Here is a 27,449-nt window from a genome sequence, read left to right as displayed (position 1 = left end):
CTGTGGCTGAAACCCAGAGTGCATGCCCCATGAATCTCCTCCAGTTTACTGAAGTTACGTGAAGTTTTCAAATGTATTTTCATGTTGTTCCGTGAACCAGAGGGGGTGACAGTTACTTCAGAATCGACATGCCTCTGGGGACTGGGCTGGCCAGTGTGCTCCTAGGCCATGGCTCAATCTTTATTTTTAGAAAGAGGTCCCAATTTGGGAAGATCAAACACCCCCATCCCAGTCTGTCTCTTGGGCCTGGAGGTTTACTGTTCCTTGGTGTCTTATTTCTGTTTTGGGTGGTGAGCCTTTCTGGAAATGGGCAATTCCACTGGGTCAAGGCCGACTTAAGTCTCTACCCTGGGGAGGACTTCACAAAAGTCCAAAGGTTTTATGCTTGAGACTGTACTCCTGATGCTCTTGGAGAGGTAGTCTAGGCCATTCCACAGTGGGGAAGCCTACAGCAGTGGGAACTTCCCAGGCTCCCACCCACTTGGACCCCCTTCTGGGACTTTCTTTTTGTAAAAAGCACAAATACCATTTGTTGCTAAAGTGACTTATTAAAACTCAGCAGTAGCTAAGCTATCTGAATGGTCATTTTGCACCATTTTAGGCATTTAAGACAAAGAAAGCAAACTAAAATTGAATATCAATTATATGTTAGATGCTGTTGGTGCTTTCATAACTATTATCTTATTGAAGGCTCTATAATGACCCAGTGAGTTGAATGCTATTGTCCAAGAGATTAAATGAATGCCTTGTCCCAGCCACAGCTGGAAAAGGTAGATTTTAACCAAGAATCCGATGACCACGTTATTATGTAATTTCATTCCACCGAGGTGCCTTCTCTCAGCTGCTAATCAGAGCCAGTGTTTTGACTTCTGGTTCTCGGCAGAGTGAGTGCTATTTTATTTATTCCTTCGTGGTTTTGTCTCCTATTACTTCTTCCTTCTCTCCTACTACTTCTTGTGTGAGAACATCCAAAGTCCCACCTGACTCTCCTATTTGCGATTCATGTCATTAGCCAGCTTGAGCCCCTTGGCCTGGGAAATGATATGGAGACAGGATTCCTTTCCCTCAATTTTTCATCTTGAATGTTCCTGTGAGAGCATCCCGTCCAGTTCCACGGGAGTTGACTATGAATGAGATAGGTGGCCTCTCAGTGATTCAATGGTGGATTTGACTATTGGCTGGTCCCAATGCCAGTTCACCTGTTTGACTATATTCCCATGGCATTGACCTGCCCACCTTAGAAGTCTAGACTGAGAATTGGTCAGACGTGGATGGGGGATTAAGATGATGCCTGTGTCTGAATTGTATACTGAATTTGACCCCAAACTCAGCTTCAGTAGCACTAAAAAAAACATGTTTATGTAGCAGAGATAGGAAAGGTAAAAACGGAGATAAAGACATAAAGAAATGGTTGTCACTGTTATTATTGGTTTGTCTCTTATCTCTAAGTCACCCATGAGCTCTAAGCTCATTCAGTGCTGGATAGAATAGAAAGGAGGCTGCATCTCTGGAACTGAAGGCTATTAATTACCACCTCCCACCCCAGGAGAATTAGAGAATCACAGAATTTTAGAACGTTAAAGAATTTCTAATCCAGCCCTCTTATTTTACAGATTAAGAGCCTGGGACCTCAAATATAAAAATCTGCCAAAATTGATACCTAAACCCCATTGGTATTGCATATTAAGAGCGTGTTTTTATCATTTCATATTGCTTTACTCTTCTGTCTGTTGATTATGGTCAAGTAACTTTACATCAATCTTATATTATTTCTGACACAGCCAGTTAGCAGCAGCCCTGGAGTTAGAACCCAGACCTCCTGACTTCCCATCTCATGTTGTCTACTAGGTCCAATCCCGTCATAATTTGGAATAATTGTAAACTGTGCTCTTTAGCCAGACCTTCCGATATTCAAGGAGAAGCTTAAGATGTATCATTTGTGAAGTCTGGTGTTCACTGGCAGGACCTTTCCAGAAAGCATTTATGTGATCTAGGAAATGGACACAGTGAACAGAAGGGGCTGAGGAGATTTGGAGGCTGTGAACCTCTAGGTTTCGTTCATTCTCAGGATCTATGAGGACACAGTATCTGTCAGAGAGATTCTGACTTCTTGGTCAGTGAGCATCCTTAACATGGTTAAACCAGGTCTTACAGGATCTAGCATGGGTGAAGAGACTGGTTGGTGGAAATTCCCAGCTGTTTTAGAGTGCCAGACCCTCTCCCTGTGGGTGTGACATTCTTTAGGGAACCAGGGAATTCCCAGATGTGGGACAGTCACAGCTGTAATCACCGTTTTGTGTTGCTCAGAGCTGACAGCACTGGTATTTCCGGCATCCTTTTCCAAATACCTTGACCACCTTGGGGGAAAGCCCCATCAACAAACACTATTTTTGCTCTTGAGGGTCTGACCTAGTGTCCCCCATTTAGGGCCATTTCTGGACATTGTCTCTTCTGTGCCTCTGGGGTCTTTAGACTTGGGTAGCAGAGGGTCAGATGGGTGATGCCCGTTGCAGACCTCACATCCTCCAGGCAAAAACACACCGGTTGCTTTTAGGTTCCTTGGGGAACATTCTGTTGTCACCTCATTGAACCAGCGAAGGAGGAAAAAGAATTTGGTGCCAGATAAGTTGACACAGAAGTGTGCAGGCAGGAAATCCGAATCCAACACCACATCTAATGAGCCTATTATTAGAGGCTCTTGGCAGAGCAAGGGAAAGCAAATGCAAATGAAAAGCAGGTCCTGAGAATTGTTTAAAATTTAGCATCAGCCCCATTACACGTTCCCTTTGGAGTCACAGAGGATGTTTTGCATGATAAGCTGAGCTTGCCTTTGAAACAGGACTCACGTGCATTTGTGTGAGAAAGAACGGGGCAGCGACTGCAAAATTAACAGCTGTTTAAACAGTTTAGTGGAGAAGCTAAGGCTGAAGGAAATTATAGGCTCAATGTTCAAGTTTAGATCATACAAACAGCTCTCCCATCGCATGGCCTTACTTTGCTGGGCAATGGAGAGAGATGTGGCGGAATTGGCTTATACTGTATTAAAGAATTACATTGCTAAATCTTCCATCCAGAAGGCACTCGAGTAGAAATAGAGGTGGTGAACAGTGTGGGGAGAGCATCAGGCTTGATGGATTTCGCATAACCAAGCCACGCCTGGGCTTTCAAAATCCTTATTTCTTGGTTCCGTCTGCATGGCCACAAGTTGTAGGGAGGGAACATTAATGAAGGGATAAGTGTGCACATTTGAAATAACTTATTGTCTTTATACAGTGGACCTACCCAGATCAGGCCTTGCCCTTTCTGTTCATTGCCGAAGAAGTAAATCTGCAGGCTGTCGTGACCTCAGGCCTCCTCCTATGTCCAACTCACCTTTCTCTGATATCCATTTCTTTTGCTTGGAACTGGGACAGTCATTCAACCTCCACCATATTCATGATGGTAATGGGATGCAGCATTACTGCCTTGACTTTTATTTGAATCAGTGCCTGTGCTAAAAACCAATGCGTGGACACCAAGATTGGCATCTGGTGGGAGCTTCGGGCTCTAGTTTGGACCAACAGATTTCCAAATTCTGTGTCTGCCATTTATTTGCTAAGCTCTGGACAAACTGCATAAGTAATTTAGGAGACCCCTTAGTCCTCCAGGTTTCTGTTCAAATGTCCCCTTATCACGAAGCCCTCCTTCCCTGACCACTTGATGCAAAATAACTCTGCCTTCTTCCCGCCTGTCACCCACTTCCTAGCACATGATCTCTACTTGAAATATATTTATTCATTTATTTGTTATCCCACTAAAATGTACAGCCCGTGAGAGCAAGGGCTTTGTCTGTTTTGTCTATTGTGATATTTTATTACCTAGAATAGCATGGGGCCTGTAATATATGCCTAATGGGAATTTGTGGAACAGATGCAGAATGGTATGAGGGGTGCTAGGTAGTATGCTGCCAGTCTACTGTAGAAGGGCCTGGTTCCCAGGAGAAAGCACAGTGCCCTGTATAGCTGCTCTCCAATTCTTAATTTCTTTGAGCAAACATTTATCAAGCGCTTGGGACCAGGTGTTAAAGGATGTAGACATTTAAATTAAATCCATCCTTTAAGATCCAGCTCTGGTATCAGCCCCTCCTGGGGGCCTTTCTTGAACAGTCTTCTTCTTCCCCAAAGCTAGGTTAGACACCATTCTTACCATGTCCCATAACATCCTGTACAGGGCCTTATCATGGCCCATATGTAAAGCAGACAAGTACCATGCAACGTGCTTTGTGTTTCCCCTTAAGAGCTCCTTAAGCACGAGGATTACACCTTACTCATCACTGACTATAGTGTTGGACACACAGAGTCCTCAGTAAATACCAGTTATCCTTGTTATCGCCGCTGTTACTATGTGCATTCAGTAACCAGCATTCACAGAGCTGTGGATGTGTGTAATCTCATTTGAAAAACTATATCTGTTCTAGGGATGTAATGAAAGTTGTTAAAAGAGTCAATCCTAAGAGTTCTCATCACAAGGAAAAAATTGTTTTCTATTTCTTTAATTTTGTACATATATTAGATGATGGATGTTTTCTAAATTTACCGTGATAATCACTTCATGCTGTATGTAAATCAAATTATTATGCTGATCTCCCTGTGCTATGCGGCTGCTTCCCACTAGTGTCCACCTAGAGGGGTGGGATAGGGAGGGTGGGAGGGAGACACGAGAGGGAGGAGATATGGGGATATATGTATATGTATAGCTGATTCACTTTGTTACACAGCAGAAACTAACACACCATTGTAAAGCAATTATACTCCAATAAAGTTGTTAAAAAAATTATCATGCTGCTTACTTATACAGTGCTGTGTGTCAATTATATCTCAATAAAACTGGAAGAAAAAAACCCAGAACTATAGGAAGAAATAAAGAGCATTGGAAATGGTGAATATAAAATAAAGCAAAAACAAAAACAAAACTATATCTGTTCTTCTGAAGATATATAAGGCTTAGAAGCAGCTCTGTATTATGCTATACAATATTATTTAATGTTATGTTCTATAATATTCTCCATTTCAAGCTCTCCTTGTGTTCTGGGGGATGCAGGGATCACTTAGACTGGTCTAGGATCTTTACAAAGAGTTCTCATGGGACTCCCTGCATCCCCAGAGGCCAGCCAAGGCCCTGATGTACTTTAATAATGATTTTCTATGTGCAGAGGTTAGGAGCTCCTCTGAGCCTGGAGCACATGTTTAATTTCAAGAGGGCAAGTCACAGGCATTCTCTCAGTACTCGTGGGTTCATGACATTTTGATGCTGCTACTTTGACGTGGCTGTTTTGATTCAGGGCTTCAGGGACATTTTGTCATGGCTTAAAAGACAAATCATTAAACATACAGCGATTTTGTGCAACTAAGAAGTGTGGCCAGTAGGCATCCCACCACACTGCTGGATCGGGTGTGTACGTTAACCTAATATTTGTGTGTTTTCACTTAGACACGGCTGTCTTGATGCTTGACACTTTCATTACATCATGTGGATCCTGCCAGAATGTCTGGTTTAAATACTTGTGAGTCTCACTGAAATACCAACCATGTGCCTGATTCTAACTTCGGTGGCAGGAGGGCTTCAAATGAAGCAGAAGGCAGGGGATTACGCTGTCAAGGGACTCATAGAGTTTTTGCCAAGGGCTGGCTAACGAATGCATTCACCATTTCTGAACACGTACGGCCTCCATTCTCCGTTGGCAGTTTCCTGGTTTACAGCTTCGGATTACTGGCTGGAGAAGTGTTTAAAAAATATAAAAAGATCCTAATGCAAGCATAGAAGTATGGTCTATCCATGTTAAAAAGATAGTTTTGATCATTTTCCCTGCTGTGGTGTAAAAGGAACTTTTCCGTCTGTTTCACTTGGTGATGGGAGGAAGTGGTACTTACTGCTTGCCGGTCAGAAAGCCCCCGTCTGTTTGCTGTGAGCTTCATGCCCTATTTTCTTCTTTAGACTGTCTGAGCGATCATCAACACACACGTATGCCAGATAGTCAGAGATTGCCCCCAGACTAACTAGATGAGTAGAAAATTAGGCCATTAAGGGAAGACTAAGAAGCTTATATTTTGACTAATGTTATCATCTGGGCATTCTACCAGACCATGTCACATTATTCCTAATTTTAAAATATTCTGTTATTTATTTATTTATAATTTTTATTTTTTATTGAAGTATAGTTGATTTACAATGTTGTGTTAGTTTCAGGTGCACAGCAAAGTGAGTCAGTTATACATATACATATATCCATTCTTTTTCAGATTCTTTTCCCATATAGGTCATTACAGACTATTGAGAAGAGTTCCCTGTGCTATACAGTAGGTCTTTATTGATTATCTATTTTATATATAGTAGTGTGTATATGTTAATCCCAAACTCCTAATTTATCCCTCCCCCCCGCACCTTTCCCCTTTGGTGATCATAAATTTGTTTTCTAAATCTGTGAATCTGTTTCTGTGTTGTAAATAAGTTCATTTGTATCATTTTATTCTGGAAGCAAGTATATTAGGCAGCCTGTTATGAAAAAGTAAGTCTTGTGTTGAGTCCCTGGTCTTGACTCTGAGACTCTGGAAGCTAAGCTTGGTGTCTTGAAAGAATGATGGTGCAACTGGGTGGGTCCCCTAACTTAAACGTCACCCTTGTCGTGAATGTTCCCTGGAGAAAGGAACCACTTGTGTTGGCTGCCATGCCAGGCCCCCAACATACATTATCATGTTTAATTTCCACAAGGTAGGCCTCGAGCCCTTCTTCCTATAAACCACACAGCTAGCAAGTGATAGAGTCATGATTTGAACCCAGGCTCTCTGTTTCCAAAACCCACACCATTTCCATTATAATCAGTGATTCCAAACCACTAACCTGAAGAGTTCTGTTGGTTCCAAAGGAAGATCTCCCCAGTCTGTGGTGAGAATATCTGGGTAAAGCTGACACCTGCCTATCTGGGAAGGTATTGTCATTTATTCAGAGACTGTGACTTGTCTTTCTAGGTGTTAAAGACCTTTTTTTTGTTTGTTTGTCACATGATGGTGGTTGTAAATGGCAGCTAGCAAAAACGTCCTAAGACGTCAAAGTGAGAAATTGGCCTCCCTATGTTGGTCCCCAAGCTTAAATTTGAAATCTTATTGGCCTGGGAAATGACGTAGCTGGAAAAAAAGGCAGTATACTCATTATCCTGGCAAGGGCTCCATTGGCAGAGTCTTAGCATAGCTTGGGTTCACATGGGGTTTTTCTGGAAGAGGGCTGGGGTGCATCTACGGGTGAAGGTGATTGCATGCTTCTTAAAGCCATACTTCTTTGACACTGAGTAGCATGACTATTGGCAGCTTAGAGGACTCCTGATAATGCAAGTGACCTTTTAAAAACCACAATGGAATGAATTTTTTTTAACTAGATAAACCATCTTTTCCAAAAGAGAGGTAAAACTTGGACTACCAGCATTTACGACTTTTCTGTGTCCAGAATGGGGAAGGCTTGAGCTCAGAGGCATTTAATTTAGCAGTGACTTAGGCTGTGACGCTCCTGACCTTAGATTATTCAAAAGCCATCTTCTTGCTGTTGATACAAGAAGGAAAGAGCTCAGGTTTTGAAGCCAGGCATATATGGAGTCTGACTATCCATTCCTTTTAGCCTGTGACGCTGGGCAAGTTACTTTCTGTAAAACAGGGCAGAGATACTTGCCTCAGAGAGTTACCATGGTGGGCAACTCTTGGAAAAACCTTCCACTGCCTATGTGATGCCTTTTCTGTGATGATCCAAGATAATAGGGATAAAAGCACTTGGCGTGTTGGCGTTCGGTGTGTCCTAGTAACCTGCTTATAGGCAAACTGGAATTCAGGGTGCCCTGAGTTGCCCTGGTTTTTACTTTCCTGCCCATGGTTCCAGATTCCCAGCTGTGCCTGGGGAAGGCTGTTTCGCCTCCTACAACCTGAGACCCTCAAACTGCAGAGATGCCCAGCAGACTCTAACCACTGCCTCCCCTTCTGTTTTAGTGCCAACAACATGCCCAAGCAGGTGGAAGTACGGATGCACGACAGCCACCTCAGCTCGGAGGAGCCGAAGCCCCGGCATCTGGGGCTGCGCCTGTGTGACAAGCTGGGGAAGAATCTCCTGCTCACACTGACCGTGTTTGGTAGGTGACAGGCCTGCCCCACCCTCCCCTCTTCCCCTGGTCTCTCCTGGCTCTGTATGGAAGCTGGTTCTGGCAGCCAGCCCTCCCCCTGGAAAACAAGCCACACGCCCTGCCTAACTCTGCCTTTACCCAGGCACGGCTGCCTCAGTGATACCATCTTCCCTGTCACCTGCCCTAGCCACGTTTGCCTCCTTGGGATTCTTGTGGTTCTCAGATTTCAGTATGCGTGTACATTTCCCATGGGTATGTCAGCATGCAGATTCCCAGGCCCTACTCACAGAGACTCTGCGCCACTTGGAGTGAGACCTAGGAATCTGCATCTTAATAAACCTTCTAGGTGATTCCAAAGCAGATGGTCAGTAGACCACATTTAGAGAAGTACCTGTGTCCAGATAAAGGCAACAGTTGCCCTAATCCCACTAACAGGGCTCCCAAGGTCTAAGCTTCTTCAAGCACCTCATTAACTTAGATTTGGTTAGCACATTAGCTAACGAGGTCCGTGTGGAAGAGGCTTGTCCCAAAGCCTTGATCCACTCCAGCTCCACCTCAAAAGCCTTACTCCCCTGCCTCTGGCCTCACCCAAGCTCTGACTGTCCTTTCGTGTGACTGTTGATACAGACTTGGCCTTGGGTTTTCAACCAGGATTGATTGAAAACGGGGAAAATTGCGGTTTCTTATAGGGACAACCACCTCTTTTCCTTTCTCAACCTCACCTCCTTGTTCTTCAACTCTTATGAGGCTATACGCGGGAGCAATGAAGAGCCATCTCACACACACACACACACACACACACACACACACACATCGTCCATGGCTTCTCCTTCGAGTCAGTCATCTTGGATGTCGGTGGACTAGTCAGGACTGGGAACTTGCCCCCCAGCTCAGTTCACTTAATAGAAGAAGACCACAGGCGTGGTAGGGTTTTCCAAGGGTTACCCTCCACAGAAGCAAATTTCATTCATCAGAGGTTTTGAAGAAGTGTGTTTTTCACCTGTGGAAGAAAAAAAGATAAGGCTTTTGGCCATGTTACTCCCTTTGCATATCTGGAGTTAACACCATAGCCACATACCTAGGACCCCCCTCCCCCCCTTACACCAGTCATGCTATGACCCCACTTGTGGTCTCCAGAAGGTCGTTTACGTTGGCCACCAGTTTGGAGAGATCCAAGGTTTTCTTGTGGAATCCCTGCGTATGCAAAGTGAAAGGCTCCTGCTAGCACCTCTGCCCAAATTGTTTCCTCCCAAATTATTTATTTTTAGACACCCCCCCTTGACCTCCCCTAAGATCAGCAAGTCTCAAGATTATGTACAAGGACATAGAAGTCAAAGACAAAACTTCTTGAGGATAAGCCATGGGGAAATTATCGGAAGGCAAAGAAAAGAGAAGAATAAAGAAAACACCCCAGCTTGGTCACTTAAATGTTCCTTTTATCTGGTATTCAGTTCAAAAGGGAAGAAAAACATGAAACACCATGGAATGTGGCCAGCCTAGGCTGCGAAGAGAGGCAATATCTGGCACTGTGGATTATTTCTACTGACAATCTGTGACTCTGCAAGTGGATGATATCCTCAAAGAAGCCAGAGTCAAGTCGCCAGGTTATATTTCCCACAAAGCCTTGAGAAGGCTCTTCTTGACTCTTCCAGTGCTGCCTTTTAGAATAGTTGGAGATACAAAGTATTTTCTCATGAGTCATCAAAATCAACTTCACTTTTCTAATGGTATTTTTGTTACGTGTTAGTCATCATCTGATGATGGAGAAGTATGAGGAAGGTCAATGTCATTGAGCTACATCCCTAGAGCTATTCATTTGATGAGGGCAAAAGCTAAATTCATATTTTTCCCCCTTTCTTATAGGTGTCGTCCTGGGGGCAGTATGTGGAGGGCTTCTTCGCTTGGCATCTCCTATCCACCCTGATGTGGTTATGTTAATAGCCTTCCCAGGGGATATACTCATGAGGATGCTAAAGATGCTCATTCTGCCTCTAATCATCTCCAGTTTAATCACAGGTAAGACCACCTCTCTGGCACCGGGCCAAAGCGGGTCGTACTCCCACTCCAACTTTTGGATTGACCATAGAATCTCAGTTTGGTTGAATCAATGAATGTGATCATCTGTGTCATTTCACTTCAGAGCCTTGGTTTTTCCTGTCTCTAAAATTGGGATAAGCAACCCTAAAAAAAGAGTTTGCCACCTATTGGTTGGTCCATCTGTCTGTCTAGCAACAAAAGATAAAAAGGAAATAGCCGCATGTTAAAAGTGATCATATCTAGTGATTTTAATTTTTAATGTATACTTTTCTCATTTCCCAAATTGTATTTGTTCAGAAACTGACAAATAAAGGTAACAAATAGAAAAAGAAATTTTCTCTTTACTACTTAATTGGGTGTACAGGGAAGTGGGTATTAAAAATAAATGAAATACTAGATATGAAACCCTTCGAGGTTTTCAGAAGAAAGGTACCCTTAATGTATAGGTCATGTTCACTTGTTTTTTGGCTGAAAGAGTTGTTTTATTTGAAAGAATTTTTTCCCCTCCCTGGGCTTATACTGGTAGTTTCCTCCTTACCAAATAATATTACTCAAACAAGGTATAAACTGATGAAGTTTAGAGACTAAACTCTGAGTTAGGGATGAAGAACTGGGCTTTGGTTTATATCTGGGTGCCAACAGGCTGGGTGACCTTGAGAAAGCTGTCCCTCTGGACCATCCACTTTATGAAGGTAGTGAAGCTCTGGTAACTCCAAGAGATTCAGATGCTACAGTCTCATAGCTGGTGGACCAGTGAATCCAGTGAGGGAAAGAGCTGGGACTCAGTGTCAGGAGGATCTTATCATTCAGCCCCAGACTGAGTGAAGCTATGTTTTACTTTAAATGCTCCTTTTTAAACCAGAGAAAATTTGTTCTCCATGCCTGTTTAACAGATTGTACATTGGCCAACCTGGTAAGGAAACCTCACTTCCGTTGGCTAGAATTAGACTTCAGGTTGTAAGGAGAAATGTGTCACATATGGGTCAGCTTCATTCAGAGAATTATTAACATCAATAATAACTTCCTCCCCCACGGCAAAAAAGACTGGTCCCCAGAAAGGGTTGCATCTCTCAGTCTAGTAAAAGCAGGAACTGAAACCAGGAAGTAGAAAAACTGAAGAAACTACTGGAAAAAAAACCCAATGAAGGCTGGAGTTTTTGTGACTTGCTTGGAATTTCCGCTAACCATCACAGAAGCTCCTGAAATATAGATGAAGCTCCCACCCATGCTGGGTGTTTTGTGCACCTGTTCTCACATCCCTACTTGAGGTCAGAAAATGTGGTCTCCATCAAGTTTCACCTCGGGGGAATGAGAAGACTGTGCTAGAACCACTTTTCCAGACTTTTGATTTCATGACCAGTAATGTATTCAAAAGACGTTTTGAATACATAGGGCTACCAATCTTTTATTTTCCTAAGCGAGGACATTAAAACAAACAAAAAAACCTAGCATGTACCAGGACCACCACTTCATAAAGAAAGGATATCTTAATACCAAATAAGTGGGAAGGACATACTCTCAGAATTAAAAATTGAAGAGAATATTCAATTTTAACTCACTATTGCAGACTGACAAAAAGTAGTCACCAACCAGTTTATAAACCCTGAACCAGATGTTCTCCAACTCTCCCCAGTTCTCTAGAATCTCAAAAACATCCTTGGAAAATTGAATTGTAAACTGTGGAATTGACCAAATATTCAGGTGAAGAAGGTTTAATTAACCATTAATACGTTTGAGTGATACGAAGCCGAGGGTTGGTTATAGGTATGCAGAAAGGGGCAAGTAACAGGAAAATAATACAACTAATACTTCTGGATTTCTTTTCCGTCCAGGGTTGTCAGGCCTGGATGCTAAAGCCAGTGGCCGCTTAGGCACGAGAGCTATGGTATATTACATGTCCACGACCATCATCGCTGCGGTGCTGGGGGTCATCCTGGTATTGGCTATCCACCCGGGGAACCCCAAACTCAAGAAGCAGCTGGGGCCTGGGCAGAAGAACGATGAAGTGTCCAGCCTGGATGCCTTTCTGGACCTTATTCGAAATCTCTTCCCTGAAAACCTTGTCCAAGCCTGTTTTCAGCAGGTAACCTAGAGTTCTGATATCCATTGTTCTCCAAACTCCTAAGTTACAAAGGTGGTAACTTAGAGACTGTTTCAACAAACCAGTTCTGGGGAGTAATTCTTTTCATATTTATACTCTGCCTAGGGGTTGTACGGGGCCATCTGGGGCAGGATTTTAGGATTGGAGTCGTGTTGTCTTTGTTTTTTTAACCTTCCCTTTCTTTTGCAGTGCACTTAATAGCATTTAGCTCTGGGACCCCTCTTCTCCTTTCTTTCTTTGATCTCTTTTTCTTCTTTTAGGTTCTTGTCTCTGTGTCGTCCAAGGGCACATTTTGATCACACTTGCCCACAACTCTCTAGAGTACTCAGTGGTTCTTGATCTTAGCAGTATAGCAAAACCACATGTGGTCCATTTAAAAATGCACGTGCTCTACAGAATCAGAATCTCCAGGGTGGGCCCAGGGACTGGGTATTTGTCAAGTTCTGGAAGTAATACATGAGGATTTTGGAAAGTTTATAGATGCACATAAAGTAAAAATTCAAGTCGCCACGTCGCTTCCCTAGAGCTACTCATGTTTCCTCCTATATATTTTCTTTGTCACATGTGCGTGTGTATGTGTGCATAAAATTAAAAAAAAATTCAGCTCGGGTGGTGCTGCATCATACATACTGTGTTACACCTTGCTTTTTCGTTTAACAGTGTTTTAGTGTCATCTCTCTCTTTCGTTTTTCATTGTTGTGTAGTATTTCTAAAGGATAAATTCTAGAAGCAAAACTGTCCTGCCAAAGAGTTGATATTTTGAATTTGCTGGATGTTGCAAAAATAGCCTTACAAAACTTGTATCGATATGTACGTTCCTACCAGCTGCACGAAGGCATATCTAGTTTTTAACACACGACTTTTAAAACCAGTTGATTCTGCTGGGTGTGTTACCAACCAGGGTTCTTGGACTCTTTAATCAATAGAAATTGATAAGAGGCCAGATGAGAAATTCAGGCAAGGCTTTATTTGGACTTGTGCTGCCGTAGAGCGAAAACGAGTAACAGCTTCCCTCGCTCCCTCCCTGGGGTGGGGGCAGGGCCGGCAAGCTGGTCCCTTAAATGGGGTGAGGGTGAGGATGGGTCCAGGGCTCAGGCGAGAGGGGTGGCTTGGGTGGTGTGCCCACCCCCTTGGTGGTGCTGTGTGCAGGGATCATGCGTGGTACCCTGCTTTTGCTCCAGACACCCCAGAAGTGGCAGTTGGGTTTTGGGTCTTTTTGTATCTGGTTGTTCATAATTTGCCCCAACTGCGCATGCACGCAGTTATTTTTAGTCCTAGTTTCTTTGTATTTTGCTGTTTGTCCAGGTGCAAGCACTGCAGCAAAGAGTCCCAGATATCCCAGGTCCCAGATCCCAGCCTCTCTCAAGTGGAACCACTGAGTTAGCTGCCCAGGGCCCCCTCACCAGCCTGTTGTCTAGACCTAAGGCTAGTTTAGGTTCGAATACACCTCAGTTCACATTGACTCTGGTTGGAAGTAAACTAGCATCAAGGAACCTCCTTCAACCATTTCCAGGGAATCACAGAAGAATAAACTGAGGAAACAGGTCTCAGAGAAGAAAAGTCTGCATTCCCAGCTGCCCCCAAAGTGCCATTGCCAATCACTGCTGAGCCCAGTTTACTCTGGATAAATCTGGAATATGGTCTCTGATTTCCAATATCACTTCAGAGGCACTTGTAGCAAGGAACTATATTAAAGGAAACATTCCAGGCAGGGGAAGTTGGGTGGGGAGTGAATAGAAACAGGCTAGGGGAGGGGTGCTTACTGGTACCCTCTCTGTGCAATGTGCCTGCCCCTCAGCCAGCCTGCTTAGAAAGATGAGTTTGCTTGCTTTGGGGTGATAGACGCAACCGGGTGCCAAGTCTATTCTTAACATTCTGGAAAGAGCGCTCTGGAGCTGTAGCAGCTGGAGGCCAAGCTGGTGGGAGTCTGGGGGTAGGGGTAGCATCGGAGGGACGGGGAGGGACAGATTTGGGCCTCCTTTCTGTGCCCCATCACGACCACGCTCCATGCGAGAGGGAGTCCCTTTCGTCTGAGTCAGTGAGGCAGAACTGAGAAGCAGGCAGCACCCAGAGCTGTTGCTCTGGGCTGGGGTGAATTTCTGTGGTGTCAGCCACGCTCACGCTCCCTGACCTGTCTGGTCGATGGGCAATCTCTAGTGTCCCCCAGGGCAAGGGGCACTGGACCCACCCCTCCACTGACAAAATTCATATGAGGAGTGAGCCCTTAGTCCTCCAGCTAAGCCCAAGGACATGGTCCTTTGGGTTAGGACACTCAGAGAAATAATCATGTGGAATATTTGACCGCAGGGTGAGGGAGGGTACAGATTCCTTAAGCCAGACTCCAGGCAGCCCAGAGGAAATGAAGCTTAAACTAGGTGCAATCCCACAGGCTTAGGAAGGCCTTGAAGAGGGTTGGAAGAAAGGGAACTCTTTGATGGTGACAAGGAATTACCAGAGAGAAAGGGTGCTGGGTGGTGCCTTCCGTGCCCTTGGGGTACAGCTGGGAGTGGTTTCAGGTAGCGTCTCTTGGGTGGAGGGAGCTTCAGGACCAGAGTTAGACACAGAGATGTAAAGAGAAAGGCGTGCTGTCTCCAGTGCAGAGGCTCCTCCCCCAAGGTGGCAGGACCTGTGTCTCTGAAAGCAGGGAGGCCTCCTGTTCACTGCTTCAGGCTGACTCTGAACCAAGGTGAGGTTTCCAAGGTGGCAACAGGCTGTCAGGTGTGGCCTGACCACATTCATCAGGCCCAGTGAGAGTGACCACATGGCGTCCTTTCTTCCGGGGAATTCAGTGAACTGGGTTTGCTCCTTTGGCCGATATTTGGGTGCACAGGATGCCACAGAGAATGAACCAGTTGGGGTCCCTGCTCAGTGGAGCTGACGTACATTCAGGGACTCGGGGGAGATAGACCAGAACAAATGTCAGGTAAACGCACAAGGTACTTGAAAATTAAGGTAAGTGCACTCTGAGAGCTGGAGCAGGATGATGGGCTAGTAACTGGGGGAGACATCTGAGCTGAGACAATAAGGGGTCAGAATGAGCCAGCCCGGGCCTTCCCTGGTGGCGCAGTGGTTAAGAATCCACCTGCCAGTGCAGGGGACACGGGTTCAAGCCCTGGTCTAGGAAGATCCCACATGCCGCGGAGCAACTAAGCCCGTGCGCCACAACTACTGAGCCTGCGTGCTGCAACTACCGAAGCCCGCGCACCTAGAGCCCGTGCTCTGCAACAAGAGAAGCCACCACAATGAGAAGCCCGCGCACCGCAACGAAGAGCAGCCCCCGCTCGCCAGCAATTAGAGAAAGCTGGTGCGCAGCAACAAAGACCCAAATGCAGCCAAAAATAAATAAATAAAATAAATAAATTTATTTAAAAAAAAAAAAAAGAATGATCCAGCCTGAGGAGAACTGGGGGAAGAGCCCGCTAAGCAGGGGCAGAGGCTCACAGAGGTTGGCAAGCATTTGTTGAGAAGAGAAGCAAGGCCGCTGAGTGGGGAGTGGAGTGGGTGAAGGAGGGCCTGGCGGGCCAGGGTCGGACTCTGGTTCTTATTCTAAGAGTTTAGGCAAGGAGATGACTTTCTATTTTTAAAAAATCAACCTGGTTGCTCTGGATATAGACAGAGTTCCAGGTAGCTACTTACGTGGGGATCGCAGGTAGCCAGGAAGAGGAGGTGAGTCAGTGAGCAGGCTTTGCAGGTTTTAAGGTGAGAGACGCTGGAGGCTGCGACTGGCGTTGGCAGCCAGCTGGGGTGCTTCAACCCAAACAGGCTTGAACTGAGAACTCAGAGGACCCGGCCTGTCGTCCAACCTTCAACTCAGCCGCTGAGCTGTGCTCTTTGGAAGCTGGATTTTGGAGCTGAACATACCTCATTTTGAACCCTGCTTCCGTAAACTACTAGCTTTCTGTCCTGGGGTTAGTTACTCAGCCCTGTGAGCCTTGAGGGGCTCCTGTTGACATAAGAAGTAAGAGTTGTCAAAGGTGGAGCACCTGGGCGCCCCCCTGATCCTGGAAGCACCATTTATTCAGGCCCATGGCCGTTACTCCTTTGAACTTGAGCTTTGGCTTCTTTAGCCTTCTCAGGATAGGCCTACAGTTGGCTCCGGTCCCCACTTTGTCCCCAGGAGGGTGACTCTGTTGTTCATGGAAGCTTCCCTTCAGATCCTTCCTGCGTTCTCTCTTTGTGCCAGCGTTGCCCAGACCAAGGGGGCCATGAGCTGCCTGTAGCCATTCAGCTGGGGCTGCCCTTCTCCCTGCACAAGTGCATGTGGCCAGGTTAGAACACGGAGTACCTGCCTTGCCTCAGGGAATGCTGTGCTTCCCTCTCTCCCAGTTAGGAGAGCTGGTCAGGTCAACCTTGCTTACTCTCGGGCCCAGCTGCTGTAGGGTTGGGTCCATAGAGTTTATCAGGCAGCACAGGTGGTGAAAGACCTCAGTGGTGGTCAGTGCATCTGAGTTGAGGTCCCAGTTCTCCCAATAATTCTATGACGTCTGATGAGTCACTTGACTTCTCCATGCCCCCTCTTCTGTATCTATGCAGGCTTCAGCCATCTGTCGCCTACTACATGCCGGCACTGACATTCTAGGATTCTGCATGACTTCTATTTTAATGCCCCTGGAGGTAGTGTTTCTCTGGGCTTAGACATGAGTTTTCACAGCATGCAGGGTGCCTGGCACCTTTAAAAATAGGGTGGCCGCCCCAGATGTCGAGGAATAGCATGAGAGCTTCTTAGGGGGCCGTTTGCACAGGGATGCTTGGGGAACATTGAGCAAGGCTTGGCATCACCACCCCAAAGGAGTGGGTGTCTTCCCACCTTACATACGGAATATGAGCCAGTGACCCTGCATTGGGGGCTGCTGGCAGCTGGCACATCTGGCAGCTACATGGAGATTCCCAGCAGAGCCAGGCTCTGGGAGGAGCCTCCGTGAGAGTGGGCCTGTGAAGATTCCGTGCGATAGGAACCAGGCAGGGAGAAGCGAATCAGGTGGATCATGAGGTGCTGATCTGACTTCCAGCAAGACCCCTGCCCTCCTGTTCCTGACCAGATCCAGGACCCTCCACAGGGGCTAGCAGGTCATCCAACTGGGTCTCACATTTGCTACTATCTCCATGGGAATGAAACAAGCACACAGGCATCCCTCAACCTGAAGCTTGGGTCCCATTACCAATCACACTGCTTATAGTAGTTACAAAAGAATGTTATAAATCCCATCATTATCGTGGGATGAGGACAGTCGTATCCCACTGTATTTGTGCCATGAAGCATCACTCTGTCAAACACACACATATAAAATATTCCCCAATTTCATAACCTTGTTTGGCCGTTTCTTAATTGTAATATTTTTGACATATTGGGAATTCGAAAATTTATGTAAGCGGCCAGGCTTTTGGTGACCTTTTACACCAAACCTCTCATCTTTATGGTTTCTTTTTCCCCACTCCATTAGATTCAAACAGTGACAAAGAAAGTCCTGGTGGCCCCTCCATCAGACGAGGACAGCAATGCCACCAATGCTGTCCTCTCGCTGTTGAATGAGACTGTGACTGAGCCACCTGAGGAGACGCAGGTGGTTATCAAGAAGGGCCTGGAGTTCAAGGACGGCATGAATGTCTTAGGTAGGCACACTGGTCTTCATCTCCTTGGGGGAGGTGCCTCTGCCGGGGCCACGTGGCCAGCTTTCCCTGCAGGTCGGCACCTAGGCATCCTCGCTTCCTTCTCAGAAAGCCGATCGCCCTGCTGTCCTGTAGGTGGAGCAAGAGGCTGTCTCTGGGGAGCGATTTGAGGGTCACTGGGACTGAGAACTGAGAGGTGAAGCACGAGGGAGACGGGCAGGAGCCATACCACGTGGGGACATGGCAGCTGGATTGGGGTATGGGCGAAGCGAGGGGACTGACATTCACCGGGCACATCCCCCCACTTTCTGCGTGGTGTTGGCAAGTCACTTTCTCTGACTCTCCATTTCGTGAAGTTACACATCCAATTCTTTCATTTCCTAAGCATTTCTTTTTGAGGCGCCCTTGTGTCTGTCCCAGGACTATGCTAGGCATGGGGGCTGTCCCACCCCAGCCCTCACAGTCTGTAAACAAATGCAGTGCTATCAGGAGTGAAAGTGTTGGCATTGGTGCCAAAATGGGCTTAGCAAAAGGAGACTGTCTGGTTTAACTTTCTGGGATTTCAGTGAGCTTGGGACCTTCTGAGAGTGTCATCCCAGGGGTTCTTTGGCTCTGACGTTAGACTGGTTTGTATCCAGTTTGGATCCCTTATGGACCACTCACCGGTTATCTAATCATGGGCTGGCTGCTTCACTTCTCAAGATTCATCTGTAAAGTGGGCATGGGGTTGGCATTTCTCCTGTAGATCACTGTGAGGATTCAATGAGATTGTGCACATAGGCACAATGGTACGTGCCATATGCTTTATCATGTGAGCCGCTGTCATCATTAAAGGCCGGGGATGGAGCGCTAAGCTGCTCAGTAGAAAACACCCCACAGAGGATAGAGACTCCCCATTGTGTGGGTGACTCCAGTTTGCTCACTTTACTCCCCATCCACCCTCTGGGTTCACTCCCCCCACCGTAATAACCCCCATCCACTGTTAGAATTGTGTCCCAAGACAAGACATTTGGTCATAAGCTGGGAGAAACGGGAAATCTATGTGGAAGAAGTATGTTGATCCACGCAAGCGAGATTTCCAAGGATTTGAATGAGAGCTGTTTAGAAAAGGTTGAACTCACTTTACCACCTAGGAGATCAAATGCCCTTGTCTCTTTGATAGGGGCATCAGATAAAATACAGGGTGCCCAGTTTCATGTGAATTTCAGATAAACAACAAATAATTTTAAAGTGTTAAGTATGTCCCAAATATTGCATGGGATATACTTGTACTAAAAAAATTTTTTCATTGTTTTTCTGAAATTCAGATTTTACCTGGGAGTCCTTTTCGTTTGTTCTAAATTTGGTCACCGTTCTCCTTACTTATCCAGAATGGTGGAGGAACAGAGGTGGAGGGAGCAGGATAGCCCAGCCAGTGAAAAGTGTCTTTTTCTTTGATCTGGCAGGAAGCGGAGAGTGAAGGAAGAGATAAGCTGACCAGGTTGCCAGGCAACAGAAGATCAATAAACATTGCTGACAACCAGTGGGAAGCAAGAGGAGGAAGGAGAGAGGAGAAAATAGGAGAGTTCCTCTGAGAAGGAGGGTTTGCGAATATCCTCAGCATCCAACCCTGAGTTGCTCTTCTCTCCCACTGTCCAGATATCTGTGACCCTTTCAGGCATTCCCAAATCCCCTTGCCCCCCAAACCCTATGGTCAAAGTGGCCCCACTATTTTCTACTGTGGCCATGAGTAATGGGGCCAGAGCTTTGGGGTGAATCATTCAGAAGACTTTTGTGGTCATTTCCAGAGTCCTGGTGGATTCTGGGAAGTCACATGACCTTTGGCTGTACCAGGGAGTTTCAACACAATTCACGACTCTCTCAACCCCAGTGACCAAGTCTAAGAGGGCTTTGTTCAAATGAAACACCCCTGTTCAATGAGGCAGTGTTTACAGAGGGAAATGCACAAGCTGGCTGTGGGTTTCCAAGTGCAAATTGAGGCTCTGGAAAGCTAAGGGAAGTTAGACTGTTGAGAAACTTCCCATTTACAAATCATGGCTGAAATAAGGTTCTTTCCATTGTCTTCCAAGGGCAGAGATGGTGGCCTTTTTTATTTTTTATTTTTTTTTTGGTTTTGGTTTGTTTTTCGGTTTTGGAAAGTCCCGAGGATCAAGCATTGCAAGAGTGAAGATAAAAATCCTGGCTCTGGCCCCCCACTTCTTTAAAGACTCATTTCTTTACCCCCAAAACCTCCAGACTGCTCCGGGCTTTGCTTCAATCCCAACCACTTAAATCAACTCCTGTGAGAGAGTGCTCCTTTCAACATCTCTCTCTTATACTCAGAGATGGCCCGTTTCTGGTGACCCTGCCAGGGGAGCTATTTTATTCTAGTTCTTTGGGACCTTGAGACCTTGAACATTTTCTCTTAAAATTTCCAAATGGAATTAACCAAGTGATACTACCTATTCTCAGCCAGAATGTTCACAGATCATTGCTCACCACACACCTAGTAAACTCCTCTCCATGGGCTTGACGAGAGCCTGAATTTGATTTCCTCCATTACCACAGAACTAGGTCACTCTCTCCTGTCACTCTGATTCTAAGTCACGCTAATTCTCGTTAAGCCTTTGTGTTTATGGCCAATAACTCACTTGTAAGTCACTAGTTAATCTTTCTGGCCAAGAGCTAAAAAGGGGAAATATTAAATACCAAGGATTAACAATTTCAGTGCAAGTGCTAGATTCTTTTTGCTGAGGGTAGCAAAGGGTAGTTGAACAGTCTGGGTTGACATGTGCTTGGTGTGGGAGGTGAGTGGTTTTGGTGACTAGAGAAAAGGTAAAAGCAGAGGTTCAGAAAGAATTTTCCCCTAAGAGAATCATATTATAATGCTATCATTTACTTTGATACAGCTCAAGACTGCAGGCATAAAAGGACGGACGCAATAGGAAATTGGATGGAATAGGGAGGGACTGGAAATGAAGTCTGCCAAACTGGGACAGGGTAGGTGGTAAGGAGAGGAGGGAGAGAGAGGGAAGAGTGGATGGCCCATACTGCAGGTCAGAGAAAAAGTCAGATGGGCAAGCAAGGGCCCGTTGCCAAGGGGACAATTACATTGATTTATAGTCCATGCAAGTCTTCAGAGTTGGAGCCCCAAGATTGGCAATAACAGATTGGGAGCTGGGGGGCACATGATGACTGGTTATCAGAAATCCGGAGAGCCTTCAGGCAGTAACAGGGACATCCGTTAGCCATGTAGTGTGCCCCAGTCCCTGGGAGGGTCTGGGTGAGACTCCAGGGTGAGAGGCTGAGGAAGAGGGGTGCGACAGAGCGGTGCCAGAGAAAGTATTATGGGGAGAGAAAAGCCAGGTCTTGCCTTGGAGGAGCTAACGTATCAGGCAGGTTCCCTGGACAGATACTCAGGGAATGAGGTAAAAGGTAACATAGAAATAAGACCCAAGGTTGGCTGTTGGGCTTGGTCCTGGACCTAGTGCAATTTGATGCCAGCATCAAGAGGTGGGGACAGGGTTCCTCAAATCCTCCTGGCCTGGGATTAGATTGATCCTGGGGGCTGGGGGGAGGAGGGCTGCATTTAGATGGAAGTCAAGTGATATCAAGTGAAGGGAGAAGAGGGCCAAGGGGCTAGGAAGCAACAAAGACTACGTTCTCACTTTATGATCCTGAAAAAAAAAACCACAATAAAAAAGAAAGCGTTCTAACCATTTTGACCATGGAAAGAATGATGATGAATTAATAAATAACAGGTTAAATCCAAACAAATTGGGTCATTTGGGGTTTCCCAACTGTTTTGGATTTTTCATTGCTTTCCCTTGGATTTTTCGAGATTCTTCCTCCTTCTCCAATTAGGCACACAGCAATAGGAAAAATATTTTATGTTTAGGATTTTCCTAGAGTGAAACATACCAGCCATGCATTAACTTGGGATAACACCAAACTAATATAGACATAACCCTGGCAGAGACTGAATTGGCTAATTGGTCTCTGCTCTTCTAATGTTGGCTCCAAAGTTTGCATGATAATCCCCAAGTCCCAACAAGCCTTCCTTCTTTAATCTATGTACTAATGGAATCTGCTTGCACATGATTTCATAAGTGAGGAGGAGAGAGAAGAGGGTACTTTCTCATTTGGAATGAAAGTGAATTCCTTTTCTCCAAGGAACTAACCTGCTTGCAGTTCAACTTGCTCATGTGGAAAGTATTCAGGAAAGCCGTAATTATCCAGGGGAAAAGTGGAAAACGTAATGCTTTTGTCTTTTAATGCCTAATTCATAGGGTAACAGGTGGTAAGAATGTGGCTCCGTTCATTATGGGGGATAGCAATGAACAAGGGAGAAGAAACACATACTTTGTAATTTGTCCTTCTGTGATTCACCCAACAGGTCTGATAGGGTTTTTCATTGCTTTCGGCATTGCCATGGGGAAGATGGGCGAGCAGGCCAAGCTGATGGTGGAATTCTTCAACATTTTGAATGAGATTGTAATGAAGCTAGTGATCATGATCATGTGGTAAGTGGGCTTGTTCTTACTTCATGGTGGTGGCGTGTGAGATGGTCTTGGGGTCGCCAGAGGGCACTGGAGCCCTCCCAGCAGGAAAGAGTGGGCAGGCGTGAACCAAGCAAAGGGCTCTCCAGAAAGACTTTGAGAAAGGGATGAAAATCTCTTTTTTGGAGCTTTCACTAGAAAATGGGCTGGAAAACTATAGCCTGTGGGCCAAATCTTATCTGCCATTTGTTTTGTATGGCCCGTGAATTAAGAATGGGCTTTATGTTTTTATTTGACTGAAAAAAAAATCAAAAGAGTAGTACTATTCCACGACACGTGAAAATTATGTGAAATTCACATCCAGTGCCGATGAATAGTTTTGTTGGAACCCAACCATACCTATTTGTTTATGTATTGTCAAGGGTTACTTTTGTGCGAAAAGACAGAGTTGAGTAGCTGTGACCAAGAATGTGTAGCCTGCAAAGCCTAAAATATTTAGTACTTGGCCCCTTACATAAAAAGGGATGGCCCCTTCCATCCCTGCCCTGGAAGAAAAGACTTAAAAAAAAAAAAAAAAAAGAAAGAAAGGACAGACAAGCTGAAAAAATCAGTTAGTAATCCTGAAGCTGAGCAGTATCAGGATACACTACGCTAAGACAGGGCCAAGATCTCAGGGATATGGCATGACCCAGGGTGCGTGGAAGAACCACTGCGCCAGAATTCTGGTGTACAAAAGCAATGCTCCTTAGATCTGGGTTACTCGTGACTCATATAGAAAAAAAAAAAAAAAAAAAAAAGGCAGCTCTCAGGCCATGCAAGAAAAAGTGAAATCACAAAAGATTAGAACTGTAAGGGCTCTTGGAAATCTGGTCCCACTCTCTGGTTTTACAGCAGAGAAAACTGGTCCAGAGACACTAAATCTTGATTCTTTAACATCATCATGATCACCATCATCATAAAAACTATCTTTTATTGATTTCCTCTTATCTGCCAAGAGCCATGATAGTGCTTCATACCTATCAAATGTAATCCTCACAACCCTGCAAAGATGGTATTATGGTTCCCATTTGACAGAAAAGGCAACTGAGGCTCACTGAGGTGAATTAACTTGCTTAAGAGTAGACAGCTAGGGAGAGGAAGAGCTGGAGTTTATGCTGATATCAAAATCTTTGATATGTAAGTGGGTGGGGTTTTTTTGTTGTTGTTTGAATCATGTAAGCAATATTGTCTCCAGTTCATTTCATGTGTGTTTATGGTCAGTGGTTCTGAAGTATAGGGTAGCCCAGAGCATAAGTGTTCTCTCCTTCACCAAGGAAACCGTGTCACCTCCAGTCACTGGAAACTTCTCGTGTCCGGTATCTATCCGACAGAAAGATTTTTACATACGTTCATTTCAGACCCCTACGATGGTCCTGTATGCCTGCCTAGAAATAAGACCAAACCACACGTGTGTTCTATCCGCCACAGGAATTCTGCGTTACGGATTCCCTGGCTCCTCCTTCTCCGGTGCTCCCCACCAGCCTTCCCAATCCACCTCCGATCCTCCTCCGATTCTACGTGTCTTCCCCTGAAATTCCACCTTCGTTCTCTCTTCTTCCTTTCCTTGGCCCTTACTCCCAATTTACAAGGGCACAATCTGTTGTCGACTTGTATTTTATCTCCAAACATGATGATGTGCCTGTAGTAAATTCTTATTAAAACTTTAGGAAAGAGGGGCTAGCTGAAGGCCCCAGGGTCCTAGATCAAGAAGATGTTCCCCATGATTTCATGAACCGTATTTAATAGGTCTGGCTTGTGTTGGCCCTTGCTTTCTTGTACTTTAGAAACATGGAAAGGATGCTAGTACAATAGCGTGTTCTTTTCGATTCTTGTACTGATTCTTCAACTTCCCAGTCAATGATGCTAGTACAATAGCGTGTTCTTTTCGATTCTTGTACTGATTCTTCAACTTCCCAGTCAATGCTAGATTTCTGAATATTTCTTTTGTGTGAAGATTTAAAGTCACACACGATGTCATGCTGTAAAAATATTTTAAAAGTCTTTTAAATCCATTCTGAGCTTGCTGAGAGATTAATAAATGGTAATATATGAAGCAGACTAGGCCTCTTGGTTTTAAACCTTAGGATCTGCCTTCATTTCCTAAAATTCCTAGCAGAGTGAGTACCCTAGCTCTGAATATGCAGTCCATTTTTCTGTATTATGACGCCAGCGATGTGGGTCATGTACGAAGATTCCTTCCTTTATCCATACCACTGTCATTTCCACTGAGCCCTTGAAGCGGAGGGAATCTTCTAGGAAATCAGATGAGTCATGGGATAAAGTGTAGCCTCCCTTCTCTGCAGGGATGGAGTGGGTGTGGATCGAGAAGTTTCCTCTTCACTGAAACCAAATCTCCTAAAGATTTAGCATCATATCCCAGGAGATGAAGAGCAATTGTGAGTCAGGAATAGGACCTACGGAACAGTTTCTGACAGCTGTTGGGTTACCTCATCTAGGCCAACAGTCCGGAGGGTGTAATATGACGTGAGATGCCAATCCTACACATTTCTTTCATTCTTTAGCTGCCTCATCAGCAAGTGAAAACGATGTGTGTGAGAAGGTTCTGGATAAAACAACCAACCACTCCTTAACTGACACCCTCAAAGCTTAAATCATCAGAGTTCTTTCATAGTCTTCTCTACGTGGTAGTAAGAGGAGTAGTAATAGCAAAATGCATCTTTGAGGGGATTATTATTACTCTAACAATAATTATTATAAAATTATGACAGAATTATTAAATTCTTACTATATGCTCAGTACTTTTTCAATTACTGTCCTGTACCTATTATTGAGAAGATAATAATATTATAATTATTATTAAATCACAACTAAGATTTACCAGATTCCTGCTGTATGCTTAATACTATTCCAATACTTTACATGCATTGACTCATTTATTTTTCACAGTAATACCTAGCAAAAATAGGTACTTTGGTGAGCCCTCTTTTCCAGAGGAGAAAACTAAGCACAGAGGTTAACTCATTGCACAACCTAAGTAATTGGAATTATAGAGAAGCATTACCTAAATCAACTTCCATCTGACCTCAGACTGGATTGAACCCAGGATCCTCCTCTTACTAGCTGTGTGACTTTAGGTAAGTTAGAAACACTCTAAACCCCTCATCCTGATCTGTGAGATGGATTGATCATAGAATCCATATCATAGGGTTGCTGTGAGAATTAAGTGAAATTGTGACCAATAGTTATGGAGCATTTCCTATGTGCCAGGACCTGTCTGAGCAATTTGTATGACCTAGTATTATTATTGTTGTTACACTGTAATTACCATTATTATCAATTCAATCCGTAACCCTTTGCTTCTCTGTATTTGTGAATTCCTTAAGAATCCTGCAAAGCCCTCTGAATCACCAAAAGAAAAGAAAAACCTTCATTTCGGTGTGATTTTCGTATCCTCAATTTTTTGCAAAGTGCTTTAAAACATGTTTTTCAAAATCTGCAAAACTTAAATAGAAAGTAAAACTTTTCATAATCTCACCACCGTAGAAACATAAAGTGAGAAGTGAAATCTCTGCTCACTCTTTCAATTCTCCCTCCCAGTTAACCCACCACCACCACCATCCATCCATCCATCCATTCATTCCTTCACTTCCTAAATACTCTTGAGCACCTCTTCCATGCCGACAACAATTTTAGGCGCTGGTGATATAATGGAGCCTGGAGGCTCCATGAACTGACTTTCACTCTATCCTGATGAAAAGTTCTAATCCTCATATGGTAACTCTCAGCAAAAGTCACTTCTTGGATAGCCAGAACCTTTCCCTAAGTGGACTGGGAAAGTGGAGATTTGTGTTACTTCCTTACCCTGAGTACCGAGAGCACCTTAGGTAACTCTTGGAACGTATGTTTAAGTCTTTATTGACAGACTCTTCCAACTCTGAGTTCTCTCGAAATCTGTCCCAAACTGGCAGAGTGGTGTTGCTGTTGGCAACATGTGGGACAGAACCAGAGTGGCTTTATGGCAGGACTGAGAAAGTCCCTCCGCTTACCTCTACTCCAGGTGTCTGGCCCACCATCTGTCCTATGCCTGAAAGTCCCAAAGTTATCACTTTAGTGGGTTAAAACCAAAGGCCTTGAATAAGGTGCAGCTAAATAAAGTAAATGGTTTCCAAAGACTAACCAAGGACTATCTGTATTTCATCAGTTGCAGATCAGATTTTATTCCTGGAAACATTGATTTATTTGGAAACATTGATTTCCAAACACATCAGAATTACCCTGGAACTTGTTTGAAATATAAATGTCCCAAGGCCAGCTCCAGGAAATTCTAACTCAGTAGGTATGTGGTGGGTCCAGGGGATCCATATTATTTCAGCCAGGCCAGGTAATTCTGAGGCAGGGGTCTATGGATGCACTGACTGAGTTCGGGGTATGTTAGTGCTGTGGATGGTCTGTTTGTGGAGTAGGGAGCAGACCTGAGGGGGCATCTTGGCTGGAACCTTAGGATGACAAGGACTGAGGCACAAAGTGGGCAGAGGCAAGAATGGGTGATGCAACAGTAAGAAAAAGATGCCACAGGCCAGTCCTGGATGAATCAGTGGCTTTGAAAATGAAGCCCAGAGCTGAGGATATAGCCAGTCTCAGGGTAGCATGGGAGCCATTCCCTCTCCCAGCTCTGTAGTTATGTCCTTCTAATTTAGAAATGGGTCCAAAAGTTACTGGGCATCACTTGGCTTCAGAACACTCACGGGAGCTCTCAGCCTCTTTATGCACTTTAGTTTATGGCTTTGTTTGCTTCATCTCAGAAACTTTAAATGGTGACCTTGAGCCCTGAACATTTGCCTTTTCTTTTCCATTGAGTATATTTTCAACAAGGTAATTCATTAATATGGAAACCCAGGAACTCAGAAGCTCCAGCTCCTGAGTGGAGGCTTAAACTACCTGCTTTGAAAACAGGTGCAGGGAAGTAATGACCCTAAAAAACATCTTAGAACAAAGTCTCTTTCCCTGTCCTAATTAATGCTCATTCTAGTTCCAGAGACCAAAGTGTTTGGGTTAACTAGGGCCCCTGCTTGCCATATTTATTTACCCT

General features: G+C 44.8%; 1 protein-coding gene across 1 annotated transcript in view; it reads left to right on the top strand.

Moving 5' to 3' along the window:
- Window positions 1-6,282: 6,282 nt before the first annotated feature.
- Window positions 6,283-27,449, top strand: part of SLC1A2 (solute carrier family 1 member 2) — a 49,542-nt gene continuing 28,375 nt past the window's right edge. The window contains exons 1-6 of the mRNA XM_061203244.1: window positions 6,283-6,335; window positions 8,007-8,146; window positions 10,001-10,153; window positions 12,007-12,257; window positions 17,717-17,885; window positions 22,258-22,384. Coding sequence (XP_061059227.1) covers window positions 8,017-8,146; window positions 10,001-10,153; window positions 12,007-12,257; window positions 17,717-17,885; window positions 22,258-22,384 — 830 coding nt within the window. The 5' untranslated portion in view covers window positions 6,283-6,335; window positions 8,007-8,016. The remainder of the gene's footprint in view (window positions 6,336-8,006; window positions 8,147-10,000; window positions 10,154-12,006; window positions 12,258-17,716; window positions 17,886-22,257; window positions 22,385-27,449) is intronic.

The sequence above is a fragment of the Eubalaena glacialis genome, chromosome 10 (assembly GCF_028564815.1).
Source record: "Eubalaena glacialis isolate mEubGla1 chromosome 10, mEubGla1.1.hap2.+ XY, whole genome shotgun sequence".
Lineage (NCBI taxonomy): Eukaryota > Metazoa > Chordata > Mammalia > Artiodactyla > Balaenidae > Eubalaena > Eubalaena glacialis.
The sequence above is the reverse complement of the archived record's forward strand: the minus strand, read 5'-3'. Positions and strand labels throughout refer to the sequence as shown.